General features: G+C 37.8%; 1 protein-coding gene across 3 annotated transcripts in view; it reads right to left on the bottom strand.

Annotated features, from left to right (window-relative positions):
- Nucleotides 1–19,135, bottom strand: part of UNC80 (unc-80 homolog, NALCN channel complex subunit) — a 223,592-nt gene that overhangs the window by 163,207 nt on the left and 41,250 nt on the right. For 2 of the 3 annotated variants that reach the window (XM_007086070.3, XM_042997540.1), the window contains exons 8-15: nucleotides 17,503–17,764; nucleotides 16,240–16,374; nucleotides 14,065–14,281; nucleotides 13,291–13,431; nucleotides 12,009–12,277; nucleotides 10,552–10,929; nucleotides 5,652–5,798; nucleotides 1,632–1,779 (exon numbers count right to left, since the gene is read on the bottom strand). In XM_007086070.3, the coding sequence (XP_007086132.2) occupies nucleotides 1,632–1,779; nucleotides 5,652–5,798; nucleotides 10,552–10,929; nucleotides 12,009–12,277; nucleotides 13,291–13,431; nucleotides 14,065–14,281; nucleotides 16,240–16,374; nucleotides 17,503–17,764 (1,697 nt within the window). The remainder of the gene's footprint in view (nucleotides 1–1,631; nucleotides 1,780–5,651; nucleotides 5,799–10,551; nucleotides 10,930–12,008; nucleotides 12,278–13,290; nucleotides 13,432–14,064; nucleotides 14,282–16,239; nucleotides 16,375–17,502; nucleotides 17,765–19,135) is intronic. The other variant, XM_007086071.3, reaches the window with a different exon arrangement.

Here is a 19,135-nt window from a genome sequence, read left to right as displayed (position 1 = left end):
CCAGGGGGACGAAAAGGTGGGAAAGGGCCCTGAGAGGGATTCACACTAGCACTGGTAATAAAAAGGACACTGAGTCCTGCCACGAGCTGCATAGAACATCTAGCAGCTTCTTGCCTCCACAGACTTGCCATACCAAGAGGGAAAACCTACCACCTCTCTTAGAGCCACTTCCTTATAACTCACTGAAATGTGAAATGCCAGTGAACTGAGGCCATCACCCTCCCATGGCACTTTATGCCACTTTTTAACATATCCAGGCAACATTTCTTAGGGGACACATTAGCTATTCTGGAGACTTGCCAGAAGATTCTTAATGACTGTGAACCATCTGTGGACTGTACAGTCAGGATTTATGTAGCCTTGACACTGATCAGATAGGGACCTATGTGTTTGGCTGGCTGATTCACTGGGAGCTTCTTCTGTCTCTCAAGAGTCCCACGGGGGATTTGTCACTTTATTATAACCTCTCACTGTCTGTGCCAACTGGCCGGGGATTAGCCCTAGACTTTACATTATAGAAAGAAATCTCTCAGTCTCTGCTTGTAGTTTCTATCTCAAATGGCTTAAAAAAGAGAAAATAGTTTGTACTCAGGAATCTCTCTTCTCATTTAATCATTTTCTAAAATTTGTAATGTGCTCAGCTTAAAACAACTCTGATAATGTACATTGTTTTAGGGGCTCTATAGAGGAACAATATTGTTTTAAATGTGAACGCCAAACAATAAAGATAGGGAAACTGCTCCCAAATTCATCAAATAGATCTTCATTATAAATTAATTAACTATCACACATGTATTATATAAACCATAAACATCCACATGAAGAAGTTATTTCTTCCCAGGCTCTAATTAAAATGTGTATTTTACTCACCTCAGTCTTCATACATCACTTTCATTTCATTACTGTGTTTACACCCAAGTGGTATTGAAGGTGTTAGGTCTATTATGAGTGCAATTGATGTTCACTGGTCCCCCTATACCACAGGTTTCTACAGTGGAGTTTTCTCAAAACACCAAGTTCTAAAATGGTATGTGGGATTATCTATATATCTATTTGCCTATTTAAAATATTTTAGTATATATGTGTATATGAGTATATCAAAATTATGTTACTACTATGTTTCTATATATCTTTTCTTTCCTGTTTTATCTTGTGAAAAAAAATTTTCAAGCACTCTGCCTGGCACATAGTAGGTAGTCATTTCATATTTGTTGAACTAATGAATATACTCCCTTGTTCCTTGATTTTGCCTCAGTGGTCATACAACAGAAAATTGTATGAGAAAGAGAGGAGTGCCATGAGTGATAGTGTATGGATTGAGGGGCTAATGGTGGGGACGCCACAGCTTTACAAAATGCCCTTTGCTGAGTTAAGTTCTCCTTAGAAACCCCTCAAAATGTGTCACCAAAGATAATGTGCAAGCTTCTCTTGCTTATACTCTATTTCTCTCTCTCTCTCTCTCTCTCTCACTCCCTCTCTCACACACACACACACACACACACACACACACACACACACACACACACACCTTTTCCTCTAAAGTCTATCCCCACATATTCAGGGTACCTCAGAAACACTACCTGCTTCACCTCATAGTGATCTCTCCTGGAACATGGCACAGCTTTACTTACTGTCAGTGACTGGCTCCATACAAAATCCTAGCAAAGCATGCAAGAAGTCCACTACATTATTGAGAGAGTCCTTGTTCACATAGTCCCTCATGGTTTGTCGGAATTGCATCTTATCTAGCTTGTATAGCTTAGTGAGGCAGTTCTGGGCCTGTAATGAAGGAAGAAAAGTGAAGAAGTCACAGGTACCAGCTTAAGCTGGGGATACCATTAGTCTGAGACAGAAGCCTGCGGAAGGCAAAGGCTTCTGTCCATCCCCGCTGGCTGGTGCTGGCCAACCCTGCAAGCCCCCCTTGTCTGAGCAAGGAAGGGGCAGAGACTAAGCTGAGCAGTATGAGGGACTTTACTTTTAGAAGGGCTGCTCCAAGTAAAACCCAAGGCTAATGTCTAATGCTGGTGCCAGAGGAATTCAGTCTTTTTGCCAAGATCACGATTTTAAGATCTCAATGAAAAATGCTCCAAGTATAAAAATTAGGCAGGTTATAGAATTGGTAACCCAGGTTTAGAAAACCTCAAAGCTTTGTGCAGTGGGAGGAAGGGTGCCACTCCCATGTTCAGCTATTTTGGACTTAAGTAGATTTAATGGAGAGGGTGAGAGGGATATATGAAGTGGGTATCCAGTGTTCTCATATATGGCCAGGAAGGGAGGACCCTTCAAGCATGAAGGAGGCATAAAATAAAGGCACATCTAGTGTGTTTATGTGTCTGTATTTCAATGTGAAAGTTTGATATTTAAACAGAAATTGGCTTTATAGACATGACAACCAAGTGACCACTGGCTAGACCCTGCTACTCACAACTATATTTCAGACAATACAGTAAATGATTCTGCCATCTGGCAAAGAGAACGGGAATAACCTCTCCATCAGAGCAAGTAAAGTCACAGCCATTGACTGCAGAAGGCCACAGACAGAATGCACTGATAGTATCGAGGGTCATTAGAAGCCTCCCAGCCTTGTCCTATCATGGAGAGAAAAATCACATTTGGGTGGTGCTTTGCTGTTTAAAACATGTTTCTTGCTTGTAACTGTATAACATTTGACTTTCACACCTCTGTGATTTGATGAATATCCCCATATTACAGTGGAGGAAATTGAGGCTCACAGAAGTCAAGGACTTTGTCCAAGTTAACCACCTTAATTGAGGACGGAGAACTTTGGACAACCAGGCACAATCATGGAAGTAAGATTAGAGAAAGCAGTCCCTAAGAATTTAAACACATAAGATGGGCCCTTAATGGATTCCCAGAAGAAAATTTAAGTTACATCACTATTTTAACAAATCAAGGCCCAGAGAAAGCTTCTGGAAAAATTTGAGAGGGAAAGAAAGAGTATAAAAGGCTGAATTAACAATAAACTTGGTATGACCTTGTGGTAATCTCTCTGGCTATATCACAAAGTCAGGTGGACTGGTAATTGTTTTCATTTTGCCTTTATTAGGTCCTAGAATATTGAGAAATTAGGTGTTTTTATTCCAGAGATATTGCTGTTTGCTGGTTCTCAGGCAAATTCATTTTTTCTTCTTATAAAATAAATGCTGCTTGCTGAAAAATTATGTTTTCAAAGCATTTACATAAAATATTTCCCTTATGAAGTAGTACTTAATTTTTACCCCATAAAAAATATGTGAAGATCTTGATTGCAACACATATGAAGCACTTTAAAATCCTGGGTTGGAAAGCCCTGAAGCACAAATTATCCTGTCTTCTCTACAAAATACTCCAATGACAGCATAGTTTCAGATGTACTGTTTAGAGGCCATTAGAATGTCTAAATGAGTTCAATGAGAAGTTTAAGCAAGAATCAGGAATCAAAACCTTAAGTATTTTGATTTTGAATGAATATTCAAGAATCTCTTCTCCAAGAGATATAAAACTGTCAGAGTGAATTCCCTTTCAATATTTTGGGACAACCAATGAATGGTTAGTCTAAAAGACACATGCTGGAATTATTAGGCATTTTGATGAATATCATTATAGTAATTTTCTCTTTCTTTCTTTTTTTCTCTTTCTTTCTCTCTTTTTCTCTCTCTTTCTCTCTTTCTTTCTAAGAAGTATAGAAGCCCTTGGGCACCTGGGTGGCTCAGTCAGTTGAGCGTCCGACTTTCGCTCAGGTCATGATCTCATGGTTCATGAGTTCGAGTCCCGTGTCAGTCCCGTGTCTGACAGCTCAGAGCCTGGAGACTGCTTTGGATTTTGTGTCTCCCTCTCTCTCTGCCCCTCCCCTGCTCATGCTCTGTCTCTGTCTCTCTCAGAAATAAATAAATATTTTAAAAAAATTTTTTAAAGTATAGAGGCTCTGATCTGGTAGAAGTAAGAAATATTCTTAATATCTTAAAAGTTAAGCAACCTCTGAAAATTCAATGCTTTAGAAATTTGTAAAGACCTAGCTTCTTGAATTAATTAGACTTTCCCAGGGATAATTTCTCAGATTTGTATATCTTGGACAATGTGTTTGCTGAGCAAAATTAGGCAAATATAATCCCTATAATGAGTATTAAGCTGGGCTACAAGATAATGGAAGATTTGCCATGTAAGTCAGCAAAGCTGAGAAGGCAGGTAAAAAACTGTCTAGACATCCCGACAGGAAATGTTCAGGAGTCTCGGTGAGGGAAGCATGGTAGACTGAGCAGCAACAATGGTCTCTCAAGCGGCTTCTGATCCAACTATTCCTATTTTCTTCAAGTCTAGAAAGACAGGTTGTGGCATCAGAGCCAGTTTAATACCTCCAAGTCAAGCATGACACTTACTATTTTTTAGTGTTTCGTTTCATGGAACTGGTCTTCTGTATGAGGAGTGTTAATGTTTTAGCCTTGAAGGCACTTATTCATACTGCGATAGAACTAAAAACCACACATTAAAAATCACTTATGCATGTGCAAAGATGGGGGCAATGTCAGCTTTCTATTGCCTTATTAATTATTATTTTGATTTTTAAATTTTGGACCTCAAAATCTAGATCTTGGTCAAAGTTGCCAAGTTTCATAATTTAGAAGTTAATTACTGTGAATATAATATAATAAGTTAATAGAAAACAACGTAATAGAACATAAAAGAAACAGACAAGGATGGATGAATGGATAGATAGGTGGATGACATATTAAGAAAGATACCCAGCATGCTAATACTGTGTGAACATTTCATGACAAAAACTAATACCAAGAAAAAATGGGCTGGCATTAGATTTTGACATGATCCTAAAACTCTGCCAAAATATGCCAAAGGGTTTCCTGGACTCAAATTTGCATAAAAGTCTTATTTTCTTATGGTATTTTCTTATGGTTTCAATTCAAACATATGCATGAGGCAAATGTCTCAGCTTGGACTTGCTATGGAGGTGGGTTATTGCTCAAGAGTCAAGGGAAAAGTCGCAATCAGCTGAGGCAAATGAAAATGAGCTGGAATAAGACCATGTTCCATGACAGCATTATGCTTTGCAAGCCCAAGCGCAGAGTTTCAAGTTTCACACAGTTCAAAGGGACATGATCTTAAATACTTAGGAGTCAAGGTTCATTCTGAAACAAAGCAGCCAGAACATGACTGGCTACTTTTATAGTCCTGTTTTGTCCCAATAAGGGCCATTTTCCCTATCTATATAAGAATAACAAACTAAATCCTAAACTTTGACCCCTTTCTTTAATATAAAATATGTTTCTATAGTACCCAGGCAGATGATTAAAAAGTCATTTGTCACAGACCATCAGAGACTTGCTAAATGCATTTATCTTTGCACAGGCCTTTCAGACTCTAATTCATACTTTCCAATGATACACCCTTTCACCAACTGGGAGTTGGCCTGCCCTAGGCAGAAGGCAGAAGTGTTTTCCCAATTAAGCTTTACCAGGCCTGGGTTTTAGAGGTTTTGAGATATGTTGTGGGAATCTTCCCAATCCAAATCAGCATTAATCACCTCTATGATATATAATATTTTTCAGGGAACACTGACCCTCATTGTCAAAGGACTCATTCCTAAATTGGAGAGAGGGAAGAGGGAGAGGAAATGGAATCTACTTTAATTCTCTTACATTCTCTCGGAATACCTGGTGTCTCAGACGATCTCCAGAGAGCCCTCGATGTCCTTCTCCACAACCATAGGCACATCCCAAAGACTTCACTATTTTGATGAGCATGGTCAGAGCAAGCCTATGGTTGCTTACAGGTGTACTTTCATCCTAGCACCCACAAACAAGAAAAAAAGACATCTGTTCACCTACTCACTAAGCCCTTTTGGTACTGAGATTCCATTTTGTGGTTAAACCAAATTTTATACGTTTTATGGTGAGCATGTGCAACTTGAAAGACAGAATTGTCAAGAGCTCACCAAGCAAGTTAATCTTTGTAAAATTCAGAATATGATTTAAGAGAAAGGAAAATGTCTGTGCATTTTGATCACCCTCTAGTGCTAAAGGATATGAATGTAGAACTCTTGATTAGAAAACATGCTTTCTGTATCCTTGGCAGACTATCAGAACCACCTAGAGAGAGACAAAGGGGACTATCAGTGATAAAGACAAAAAGATTTTCCCAGAAGCTACCCTCTTCAGCAGGCTTCTGATAGTACCACCAGGCAAGGATTCTTATTAAATTTCTGGAACTGATCAAAGTCTGGAGCTTTGAGATCACATGGCAACTTCTGGCATTTTTAAGGGATTTTCTAAAATAATATGTTCACTATATTGTAATACTCATGCCTAAGCAAAGTGAGAATACAAAATTTGTCAACATTCAGCTTGTTTCTTCCTTCAAAGGTAAATAGGAAGCCCTCCTGAGGTGAATAATAACTGTCATCATCCTCTCTTTTGCCCATTTAATTCCTGTTGTTAGTGGAGCACATAGCTTCTAGAAAAAATGGACTTCTGTGGATTATTTCCAAAAAGCCCTAAGGTTTCTAATAGTTGTCCTTTCTATTTCATCAATTTACTGTGCAGAACAAAGGAAATAATGGATAATGGATAAGCATTGCTCTGTAAATTATGAAGGGCTTTTCTGATTGTGGATCAGACTGGTATGTAAACGCTGGGGTCACACGTTGAAAGTACTCAAATGTGGGTAGGATGTGAAAGAGGTGGAGTTATCTGGACATCATATTCCATAATTTGGGTAGGGTAGACTCTCCTTCCCTAAAGTTATGCAGTTGGTCTTCTTTTTCAATCTACAGGCTCAGGTAGTGGATGTGGTACTGAGATGCCCTCTGCAGGAATGAATATTTATTCTCTGAGCCTCTTAATGGCTGACAGCTCTCCACTGAGCTCTTCTCCAGACATTGCTCTTAGCTAAAGAGAGTTGCCTCGCTTAAGCTCTTCCTGGTAGCAGCCTGCTTCTAATGGCTGGTCAAAGGCATAATGAAGGTGGGTAGGTGGATGAGGGTGTATAAAGGTGGGCTCCCTTACTCCATCTGGAGATTACTTTGGAGAGCTGTCCTTGCTTAGAGTTTCCTGTGTGATGGGCTAAGTTCTCTGTTACAACTATATTACAGTTCAGCTTTTCCCTCTACCTCATCCTGCTTATTTCACACTTCATAGATGTTGATCCTGCAAAGACATCCCAGGAAACTTCCCGTACCCACATCTCTATATCTTAGTGTGTTTCCTGGGAATTCTATAGATCAAGTGGTTGCAAATGGAAGACTTGGACTTATCAGTAAACATTTATTTACATAATATATATATTATACATATTATACATACGTATATTATACATATGTATGTATGTATGTACGTGTGTGTGTATATATATATATATATATATGACATTCAGAAATGTTTTAGTTTCGCTTCAGATCTTAGCTCCATAACCTTGGGCCAGCTACTTAACCACTCTGAGCCCTACAAAATGGGAATCATAATAATACCTATATCATACAGCTGTGAGGCTAACATGAGTCAAAATATGTAAGACACACAATAATAGCACAAAAATGTTTATCATTTGTAGGTGTGGGATACTGCTTTCCTCTGAGACAACTTTGTGCAAATTAGAAAAGGCATTCCTCTGGGTAAATGAATCAGAAAAAGATGAGCCCTTTTAGTAGATACAGCCCTTGAGTGAAGAGCTCAGTGAGCAGAGCTTACACTGGATTTCAGTCCCTCTTGGCCTCAGAAAAGTTCACCCTGGGTAGGGCCTGATTTGGAAGATTGGTTTACATACATTTTTAGATTACTATATGTTCCTTAAAAAAAATCTCTAGCTCCAAAAGCTCTTTTTAAGTATCTATTCAGGTTTGATTTTCTTTGGACCTTCAGATGTCCTTAGGATTTAGATTCCTCTTATAGCAGACATTCAGAAAGATGTTTCAAGCTATAGGCAGAAATCAGGACAGATACATTTCAGGCTCTCAGTATTAGTAGCAAATATAGAAATAGAAATTAGATCTTCCTTTCTGAATTAATCAATTCCCCATGTTTCTGGTATTACTAGGGTACAAGACTAGATAAATTCTGATTTCACCAAAAATAACAGGGACTTGGGGAAGAACAGACCTCTGTGAATCACAAACATATGCACTTGACCTATAATTAAGTTTTATTTTATAAACTCTTTCTACTATAAAGAATATTATTTTGCATAACCACAAAACATTGATATTTTGATGGCTGTTTGAGCCCACATAATCTAACTTCAAAAAATCCCATCTAATCAAGAGTGATAACTTAAGTTGAAATAATATTTATATTATTTAGTATCTAGTATAATAACTAGATTTAAATTTGCAAGAGAATTTCAGGTCTATAATAAGAAATCAGATGAAGATACTAATTGGATATAATTTTAGAAGTAAAAACAAAAATATACTACTAATAATGAAATTCAGAAATTCTTAGGATACATAACAAAGCCTTCTTCAATTTAGTTGGACTATCTAAGCTTTACTAATAAAAGTCTATCAAAATTTCACAACTCCCTTTTATTGTTTTCTATTTTCCCTTGAATATTGTAATGAACATAACACCATCTGTTATCTCTTTGAGTACCAGCTTAGATTGATAGGTAAAACATAGAAGTTTAGTAAAAGTAAGATATGAGGATCTTTGGATTGTCCTCAGTGATGTATGAGTAGGTAAGAAACTGAGAACCTTAAGTACTGGAAGATGCTATTAGAATTGGAAAACACATATTTATGATTAGGGTAGAAGAAGAAAACCTTAAAGAAATGATTCAGGAACCCAAATATTGGGAAAGAATATTTGGATCAGAGACCCAGAATATTGGGAATATAGGAGTAGATAATGAGATGCAGAAACACACATGATAAATACACATTAAAAATGTATCAAGTAGGATTAGAAAGAGATGGAGAAGAAAGTGTAAAAGAGGAAGGAGCACGGCAACACCTTTTCAGATGTAAAAACCTGACACACTGTAAGAAAAAAAATGGACAATTCATAGTTTAGATAATGTGTAGATGGTAGAACTCCGAACAATGTCATCTTACACCTGTAAACACAACCTGCTATGTACATCGTGGCCTGTTAGAGATTCAAATGTCTTGTTGATTTCAACTTGTTAACAGCATTTCCCAACAAAAACCTCATACTGGAATCAGTGTAAGTTATGTGATTTTAAGCTATGGTAATTCTTATTTAAAACCCAAATTAAAGGAGAAAACTAATTCTTGGCATTAAGTGCAGAGATCATAAAGGAGGTGTTGCCAGAGCAAAGGGAATAAAATTCAGGGATAATCAATAATAAGAAAGCTAAAAACGTAAGATGTAAAACATGAGAGTACCAAGGCTAGTCTTTCAAACCAACACCAACAAACCAACCAATTAACTGAACAAAATTCTTCCCTTTCTTTCTCAACCATGATGGAAATTGGCTGCCCCAAAATGTGTTCCTTAGATCAGGAGAAGAAACACCATCATGAGGAAAGATGATACTGCTTGTGTTTCCCCCAAATTCATATGTTGAAACCCTGTCTCCCAATAGGATGGTATTTGATTATGGCCTTCGGGAGGTAATTAGGATTAGATGTGGACATCATGAGAGTGGGGCCCTGGTCTGATAAGTGCCCTTATTTTTTTTTTATTTAAAAAAAACTTTTGATAGAGAGAGAGAGAGAGAGAGAGAGCACTTGAGCAGGGGAGAGAGGCAGAGAGAAAGAGAGAGAGAGAGAGAGAGAGAGAGAGAGAGAGAGAGAGAGAGAGAATCCCAAGCAGGCTCCATGCTCAGCACAGAGTCTGACACAGGGCTCAATCCTACAACCCTGGAATCATGACCTGAGCTGAAATGAAGTTGGCCACTCAACTGCCTGAACCATCTAGGCACCCCAAGATCAGTGCCCTATAAAAAGAGACAACAGAGGAGTCACTCTCTCTCCCTCTCTGTGGGTGGTGTGTGTGTGTGTGTGTGTGTGTGTGTGTGTGAAAGAGAGAGAGAGAGAATACAGTAAAAAGGGGCTATGTGAGCACATAACAAGACAGCAACCACCTACAATCCAAGAAAAAAGCTTCAGAAACCTTGTTAGCACCTTCATCTTGGAGTTCCTAGCCTCCAGAAGTATGAGAAGTAAACTTCTTTTGTTTAATCTGCCCAATCTGTGATATTTTGCTATGGTAGTCTGAGAAGAAAACATTGCTCAATTAGGTCAGACCCTGAAAAACTAGAAAGAGACAATCGTTGGTGGCAGACTGAGAATTATGGTAATGTAGATACTCTCTTGCAGAAATTACACGACCAGGGAATTAGCTCTAACACTGCTTGAATTGGTCTTTGAATTGACAATACAGTTTTTGAACTGAGAATACAGTTTCATGTAACTGTTTCTACTAATGCCTGGTGAAAACTCAATGAAGAGATTTCTAGTTTTAGTGACTTTCTTGTTTTAGTGACTAATTGTGATTGAGTCAACTAATTGCTGGCAAGCAGGCACTGGAAAGAAATTAGGGGCAACATTTCATGAGAACACAGAAGGTGGTTCATTCATACCTTCTCTTGATTCTTCTCATTCTTCTCATAAGGTCCACCTCCACCTCCTCCACCTCCTCCTCCATCACCTCCATCACCTCCATCACCTCTTCCACCTCCACCTCCTCCTTCTTCTCCTCCACCATCTCCAGCTCCACTAACTGAAGGGCCCCCGAATCCACAGGGTGAACTTCCAGATACTCCTTTGAACTGGAAAGTTCCCTCACTTGCTCTTTTTTCCATAGCCTCATTTTCCTTGTTTTCACTCTTCTTTCTGTTCTTTTCTACACAAGGCACCACACCAAGCTGAAGCAAGCATTCCACAATGTTTAGTGCCACATCACAGATACGAGAACTGATGTCATGGTTAAGGACAAGATAAACAGCCTTCAGAACAACCTGGGGGGAAGACAAAGATAAACAGAGGATGATTAATTTACATGAGCTACCTACACCTTCGTACACAGATTTGGTTATTCTGTTTAATCATTTCCTTTAGGCTGTTCTAAGCACTTAAGCATAAATAATTCAGTTAATTCTCAGATGTTCCTATCTACATTGTATTGGGAACTTGTGTATGTTTTTAACGTAAAGTACAAGTCACCCAAAGAATTAAAAATGTCCGTGTGAAAAAAATGTCTGTATTATCTCACATTAAGTATTCCAAAACTTGCCATCATATAGACAGTTAATAGGGGTACTTAAAAACAGTGATTAATGGGGCAGACATTTTTTGTCCAAATGGAAACTTGCTCAACTGATTTTTTACACCAAAGTGCTTTAATCCTCTGCCTTTCACTTTATGTCAATAGTGGATAAAGAACAACAATTTCCATATCTCTATAATAGGGGAACATTTATGTATTCACAATTGTATCATTATTTACACTTCAATTTTAAATGCAAAATATTTGCATGTTTAAATTATGTCCTTTCATTGATTTTAATATTTTAAATTATTTGCTGATCCAGTTCCCTAATGTGAAATAAAACATTTTGTGAAATATAATTGTAAAATATAACAACCCTTTCATTTGGTAATAACTATAATCAAGACAGGCATTCCTGAGAATGCAAGTTTAAATCTTTTAATGGACTTCTATTCATTTTCCCTTGCTATGTGGGAGGTTTGGAATCATGTTGCTTATATAATAAAATAAACTGAGAACTTTTTATAAAGGACTTAGCACACACACACTTATGTATATTTATATATACATATTCAGGATTTGCTAATTCTTTTGGATTATAAAAATATTCTGAGATCAGATCACACCTAATGTAATTCTTGGAAAAAAAGGGGAAAGTTACATCTATGATGGTTGACATATTTGTGAAATTTTGTATATGGGTAGCTTTTTCATTTTAAGATTCAACATTTCTAAGAATCTATATACCCATTTTACCCAGCATTATAAAAACTGGATCAAAGAGCCATTATCTTCCAAGCTTTGGTAAGAAAAATTCTTTCTTCTTACAGAAAGATCAAGCATGCCATTCTTGTGGACAAAGTTATTGGTCCCATCGATATGTTCCGTGTCCTCTAAGTAGCTGTAGTTTATGCAGGAGTCTGTGAGGCTTCGAGGCAGGTTTGCACATGCCAAGGGTTCATGTGGCATCTCTGGGATAGGCACCTGGTTGCAGAGCTTCCTCATATGCTCACTGAAAAAGTCTGCATAGCCTACGTTGAATGATGCCAATGTGGTATTGAAGGTTGCAACTGTAATAGTGGAGATCTGGGATTGCACTAATAAAAAGAAAGCAATGTCTTAGTTTTCCCCATATTAACTTGCCACACTATCATGTCAGACAGTTATATTATCATGACAACAATCACAGCTGATGCTTTTGTAGATATTTGACTTATAGTCTCAAAGCTATTCTCAATTCTCATGGAATTGCCTCAAGTGTTAAGGCCATGTAATATCTGAATGAAGGTTATAGAAAATATGACTTCCAACTGGCTTCCTTAAGACTCAGGCTAGAATTTAACTTTTGTTTAACAGGTGGATTTTGCCCACTATTAAATGGCAGATCCTACTGATAAAGTTAAACTAGTTGAGTTGAAGTATTTCTCCCCAAGTTTGTGGCTGGTAAAATATTTGGTTTTATCTAGCATATTTAAGCAACAAATAAGAAGGATTTTTTTTTGTTTTGCTTACAAGTAATAGAACATAAATTTGTGGTGGTAACTAACTGGTATCATCAAATACTTGAAATATACTCCTGGGAAAAGAGAGCTCAAATTATGCTCATAGGTTAAGAGTACGGATTAAGAACCCATTTTAGATTCCACCCAGACACACATGTTTTCTCCACACAAAGCACATAAGGAAGGCACTTATTTAAAATCGTAGCTGTCTGAGGAAGGAATCGGTGGCCCTGGAAGGCAGTGACTTTCTTCACATTGAAAGTGGACAAGTCCTTTAGAGGGACATCATACAGGGTGTCCAAGTAATGCATATAATTGTCTTCCAAGTCCCTTCTAGCCCTGTGGGTCTATGACCTTTTGAAAACAAATTTGCATGGCTTGCTTTCCCTCTGAGACGCATGGTGTTTGCAGTATGCCATCAAGTAGCTTTGTTACTAAGGAAATCCTAACAACGGCTCACTAGTAAATTACCAAGCAATGTAATACATGAATGCAAATTTTCAAAAAGTGTAAGGAACCAGATTACAATGAAAATGAAACATGGAGTAAAAACAGGAAACAGGAAAAGGAACCTGAACTCCCGCCTGCAGGTGCGCCTTCCGACCCACCTTCCTTGACAGTGTTTTCTCCATGGCTGTTGGAGTGATCTGGCTGGTCACTCACCAGGGTGTGATGGGAGTGTGAGTGCCTGGCACTCAGGCTCTCCATCTCCGTGGCTGCATCCGAACTGCCCCGCCGGGTAAATTTCCCTGAGATGGACAAGAGCACCACAAGAGGGTTTGAAAATGGAAGATTCTCTGCCAAGATGTTGTTTTACCAAAGGATGGCAGTGAGAGTAAAGGGACATTGGGAAGTGTATGAGGCACAGTCAGATAGTAGGAATGAAACTAGTCCTGGGGATAGTCAGGGTCAAGATGATTGATGAAGCTGCCTGTCATAAGATCAGCCCCAATCTAAGCCAAATGTCAGAAACCATATGTGGAGTTCCAGCTAGCTTCTGGCTCCTGATTTTGAGCTGGCTTTCTGAATATGTCATTCAGAAAGAAAAAAGAATATTTTTCTTTTCTTTACATTTCCCTTTTCTAATATCCAAATTAAAGTCTGCCTTTGGATTCACAATGAAGTTAATGCACAAGACCCTTTAAGGCCATATTTCCACATCTAGAGTATGTAAGAAATAGGGCCATTACCTAATTATACAGGGTTTTTCCATATTTAATTAAATTACCTGCATTCCTTTGGTACTAGGAAGCTAGCATCTGGGCCCACATTTCTTGACTAAACTGTTCAAGAAAGATGCAGATTTGCCCGGGAGCCCTAGATCCAGATTTCTAAACAGGTCACTCAAGCTCTGCCCTACTTTGGAAAGTCCTTGTGGTCACCTAAAATGGTGGTTTGCCAGCCTCCTTTTTCAATGCCTCGCCTATCTTCTCCAAGCCCAGGGAAACTTCCGAAGGAGAACGTGCTTCGGGTGGGGAACACATCCAAGTGGTCTTCGTGAAGCAGGAATGGCACTCCCATTCTTCGAGGCCTCCTCTTTCCTGTGTGGTGGAATGGGATGGAGCCTTTCCTCTCTCGGTCTTCTTTACGGCTCTTGAACTATGAGGATGAGAGGTTAAGGGTTAGGCACAGGGCAAAGGAAAAGTGATAGTTTGCTTCCCAAAGGGCTCTACAATCTACAGTAAATCACAGGAATGTTCCAGGAAGAAGAGACTCAGAAAGTCACTGAGTATCATCCGATAGAGATGGGTGACATTTCCACAATGCATTGAAAGAGTGAAAGAAACAAAGCAAAAGACAACATATCCCTTGCGTCTTTCTGCTTGGTTGGCTTGTTCCTGGACCAGCAGCATCAGGATCAACTGGGAAACTGTTATAAGTACAAATTCTCAGGTTCATACTACATCAGAAACATAGAAGATAAGACCTAGTGATGTGGGTTTTGATAAGCCTTGTAGGTAATTATGATACATGCTAAAATTTGAGGACCACTGACGTAGAGTATAGGATCCCTAAGTCACCACTTAGATCAGCCAGTATTTTCTGTTCCATTTTTCAGGATTGAGATCAACGGTTCTGGCCAGACAACTTCAAATGTGTGCCACTGTTCATAAGGAGAGTTAAAAAAGACACACAGCATGAATTGGTATAAACCCATTATTCCTACCAAACAACTTTAAAACCCAGTATAAATAAGAGTTCAGAATTCTTGGGAAGCATTTAAAATATACCAAAGTCTGGGCCTAACCTTCAGCAATTATGACCTAATTGGCTTGAGTTCAGGCCTGGGCACATGAATTTTTAATGGCTCCCCAGAGATTCTCATGTGCAGTCAGTACTGAAAACTTATTCCCCTGATGATCAAATGTTTTTAGAAAAACTATAGCCATTGCCTATTATTGTATTAACAATGAAGTAGACATGACTGCTTGCTTAGCAACACTCTGAGCTTATAGATAAGTTAATAATAAATGTTCTGTCTTCCATGAACACAATTGAGCTGATTATTTTGAAAATTGGAAAATAAAGCTACTGCACATACATTATTCTATACATATTATTTTCTATCTCATTAGCTCCATATACTTAAAAAAAGAGAGGTGGAAGGATGGATTCATAAGAGCATGAACTATTTAGCTTGAAGACCTAGTTTTGAGTTTGAACTCAAGCTTTCATAGACTACCAAAATTTCTAAGGCTCGGTTCCTTCCTTTCTTTTTTGAGAATAGTCAACATTTATTGAATCCTTACAAAGTGCCAGGCACAGTAAGGACCTTAATGTGAATTATCTTACTTAATCCTCATAACCTTTTGAGGTAAGTATATTATATATCCAAATTTCAAATGAAGAAACTGATGCACAGTATCACACAGGTTGACAGTGGCAGAGTGAGAATTTGAACTCTCATTAGTTAACTCCCAAGTGCACACTCGTCCTTTAATTTCTCATCTTTAGAATTCTGGTGGATGGTTAAAAAATGCTTATTGAATGGAAACCTATGCTATGACTTATAACAAGTTGTGAAGGTAGAAAATCTAGTGATCTGCTGTAAGGATTTGCTACTTTATTAAGAGTTTGGTTTGTTTGTTGTCTTTAAAATGGAGATGACTTCAAGAATAAATGTTCCAGGATGATTAAATCACTCTGAGAACTTCAGTAGGACTCAGTTTCTTAGGTGCAAAATGTGATAAATGAGGATCTCATTGGATTAAATGAGAACCAGTTATATAAAATGCTTGATGAAATGAGATGAATCATAGAAACCTAAGTTGCCATCATGGCTACCACGACTACCTCCACCACCACACTACTAAAAGCCCTCTGTACATGTCATCAGGATTAAGCTTGGTAGCATTTAGAATGGCAAACATTCCTAAACACAGAGGGGCTTACACAAGGTCATGCTGTAAGCCATGTTATAACTGGGGGCTGACCTCTCTTCTCAAGGTTCCGTTCCCAGCCCACCTTATTCTGCAGCATGATCAGAAGTACCTCATGTCATGCTGATTTGTATTTCAATCACCAAAATATCAAAGAGCATAAGTGATTTGACTCACCTTCTTAAAAATGTTCATGCCAAGATCTGAAGAAAGATCTGGAACTGCAGATCTACGTAAATTAGTCAACGAAACCTTAGAAAATGCCTCAGGACTAAGAGATTTTTCCTCTTCATTACACTTCATGGTGAGATCCTTAACAGAAAATAAAGGTAGACTTCATGATCAGGGTTTAGGGCTTTAAATCCAAAGACTTTTCTTATTGACAAGAAAATTGACATTTTCTATGTCCTATTTTTATGAGGGGTAAGCCTTCTGTTTTGATATCTATGAAGTATTTAACTTGTGTGTCCAGACTTTTAGAATCCATATCCTGCTACTGAGGAGAAACATCATATATTTTGTAACTTCTGTTTGGAGTTTTCAACGGTGAGACATGAGGATCCAGATTCAGGAAAGCTAAGAAAATAGGGAGGAGACAGGTATCTCATTTTTATTTATTAAAAAAAGTTTTTCTGTTTAATGATTCACCAAAGGAGATTTTTACTTTGAGCGGAGTCATCTACTACTAAAATGGAGTATCTCCCCCTTTATACTCTTAGATTGTTCATGTTTATTTTCATAATATGTAGACTTTTTCAGACATAGCCAATTCATATTTAAGTAAACCAAACAACTGGAACACACTGCAAATTACACCTTTTTTTCTCTACATATTCAACATACATGGTATCAATGAGAAAGAGGGAAAGAAAAAGTGTTCAAGTTGCTATTAACACATTTATTTACCAAAAAGTGATTTTCAGGGGGATGTCATCAAATCGGCATACAGTTTATTTTTTTCAAACATCTATAATGAAGAGCAAGACTATATATCGAAAAGCAATATTTCTAATTATGATATTGAGGCGCTGAAAAATTCTGAGCTATGCAAAAAGTTAAACCATGTTCCACATAACGCGAATGTCACATTTCATGATACCAGTAATTAACAGTTATATGTGAGAGCAATCTATTAACTAGTACTTCAGGTAGCTGGAAGGCCCAATTTCCCATTATTCTGGATCATCAGAGTCTTAACTCTAGATTAGTGTGTACAAGAGGCATTTAGATACCATTTTTTTTTTGAACAGTAAATTCGATACTAAAAAGAAGCAAAAGGGTCTAGTAAAAGATAGAAGGGAAAGGACAATTTCATTAGAGTAAGCCACCAACAAAATAGTCAGCACTGGAATAAATAAGAGATGGATGCATGGAAGAAAAAGAGAATCTGTTATGGCCAAAATTGGTGATTCAAAAGACAATGGACTGAGTTTCTCTTACTTGGGTTTTGTGGGTGTTCACTAGTGAGGGAGCTGCTGCTACCATCGAGCTGCTCCTGGGTCTGGGCAGGAGAGGAATATCTGGTTCTGGAGGCTTTTCTGGCTTCTCTTCCAACATGTGCCGCAGCCTTTGTAGATAATACATCAGAGACCACTGAGTACCTTCCTCAGACCAATGAGGCTGGAGTAGGCAGCGAAGAACAGCAACGTCAAAGTAGGTGGCATAGCGGGACCTTTGGCATGGAGGTATCACGAGAGAGGCTCTGTTTCCAAGGACAGAAAGAAGACGATTATATTGGAAGCCAAACATTCCAAGGGGTGACATAACATGGCTTATAGGTCTGCTTTTCTCATTTGTTTCCTTATTTATTCCCTTAACTGTTGTCTGGTTTGCTCTAATATCGTCCCAACTAGTCTTACTAATTTCACTTTTGCTAGATACTTCTGGAAGTAGAGAGGTTAGAAAGAGTTTTGAAAGATAGGTTGGAATTAGCTAGGCAAAGTTGAGGATGAGGCAGGAGGGCAGATCAACATTTCAGTCAGGGGGAACAATGCCTACAAAAGTATGGAGCTAAAAAAAAATCATGAGTTTTGGGTAGGTGGAGGAGAATAAGTAATTGGTATAGTTGGTGAGTTATTTGGGTGATGGGCAATGAGGAGAGTCTATAGAAAGAGATGAGATTCAGATTGAGGATTATACTATGCTATCAGGTTTTTTTTTCCTTTATAGAAATGGGAATATTTGTGTACTTTATTGGGCTATTTTAATATCAATTGTGATAATAGTATGTAAAAAAACAAGAAAACTGCAAAGTACTAAACAAACAAAAGTTATGTTATGAAGAAAATTTTCAAAATTTTGAAATCATTTTGAAAGTTATAAAGCTATATGTTCATATAAATAGCAAAACTAATTTTTAAAAATCTCAAGGTTCTGAAATTCTGTTATTCAATTTAAACACATGCGATAGTCATGATTTAGTGTTCAATTTAATTACGCTATAAGGTAAGTTTATTTAATTACTCAGTAGAATACATCATCTTAGGTATCTTAGGGGATGTGAAGATAAGTAAGTTTAACTTCTTAGTCTTGAGGAACAGATGGTCCAGTGAATGGCAGACAATAAATGATAAATTATAAACTTAGAAATTCTGGAATCCAAAATGGAACCTTAAAACTAAAATGTAAACTTAACCCCCAAGCACAGTTTCTTCCTGAGTTAGGTGATGCAAAAGGGGAATTTTTGTACCCTGCTACAAACTAGCACGGGTGTGTAGTGTAGCACTACTCACACATGAAGAGCTTCAGCAAAAAATGTAGCCACTGAGAAGTGAGGAGAAATTTTCCTAAACTTCCCAGACTTATATTTTTGAACTAAAGGTTATGGCTCATTATTGGTTCAAGAAATTAATTCAAAAGTATATGACTACTCTTGAAATGTTAACTAGAATAAAAACTATTAGAATGCAGCAAATGGAATAAGGATTTGTATGTTTAGCAAAACTTGTTTCACTTCACACATTGTCATTAGTCTTGACATAAAATGGATTTCTTACCATGAATTGTAGTAAAAAGTTCAAATATACAAACCCAGACAAGGTCTGGTGCCCTGGGGGACAGTTTCATAGTCTTT

The sequence above is a fragment of the Panthera tigris genome, chromosome C1, assembly GCF_018350195.1.
Source record: "Panthera tigris isolate Pti1 chromosome C1, P.tigris_Pti1_mat1.1, whole genome shotgun sequence".
Classification (NCBI taxonomy): domain Eukaryota; kingdom Metazoa; phylum Chordata; class Mammalia; order Carnivora; family Felidae; genus Panthera; species Panthera tigris.
The sequence above is the reverse complement of the archived record's forward strand: the minus strand, read 5'-3'. Positions and strand labels throughout refer to the sequence as shown.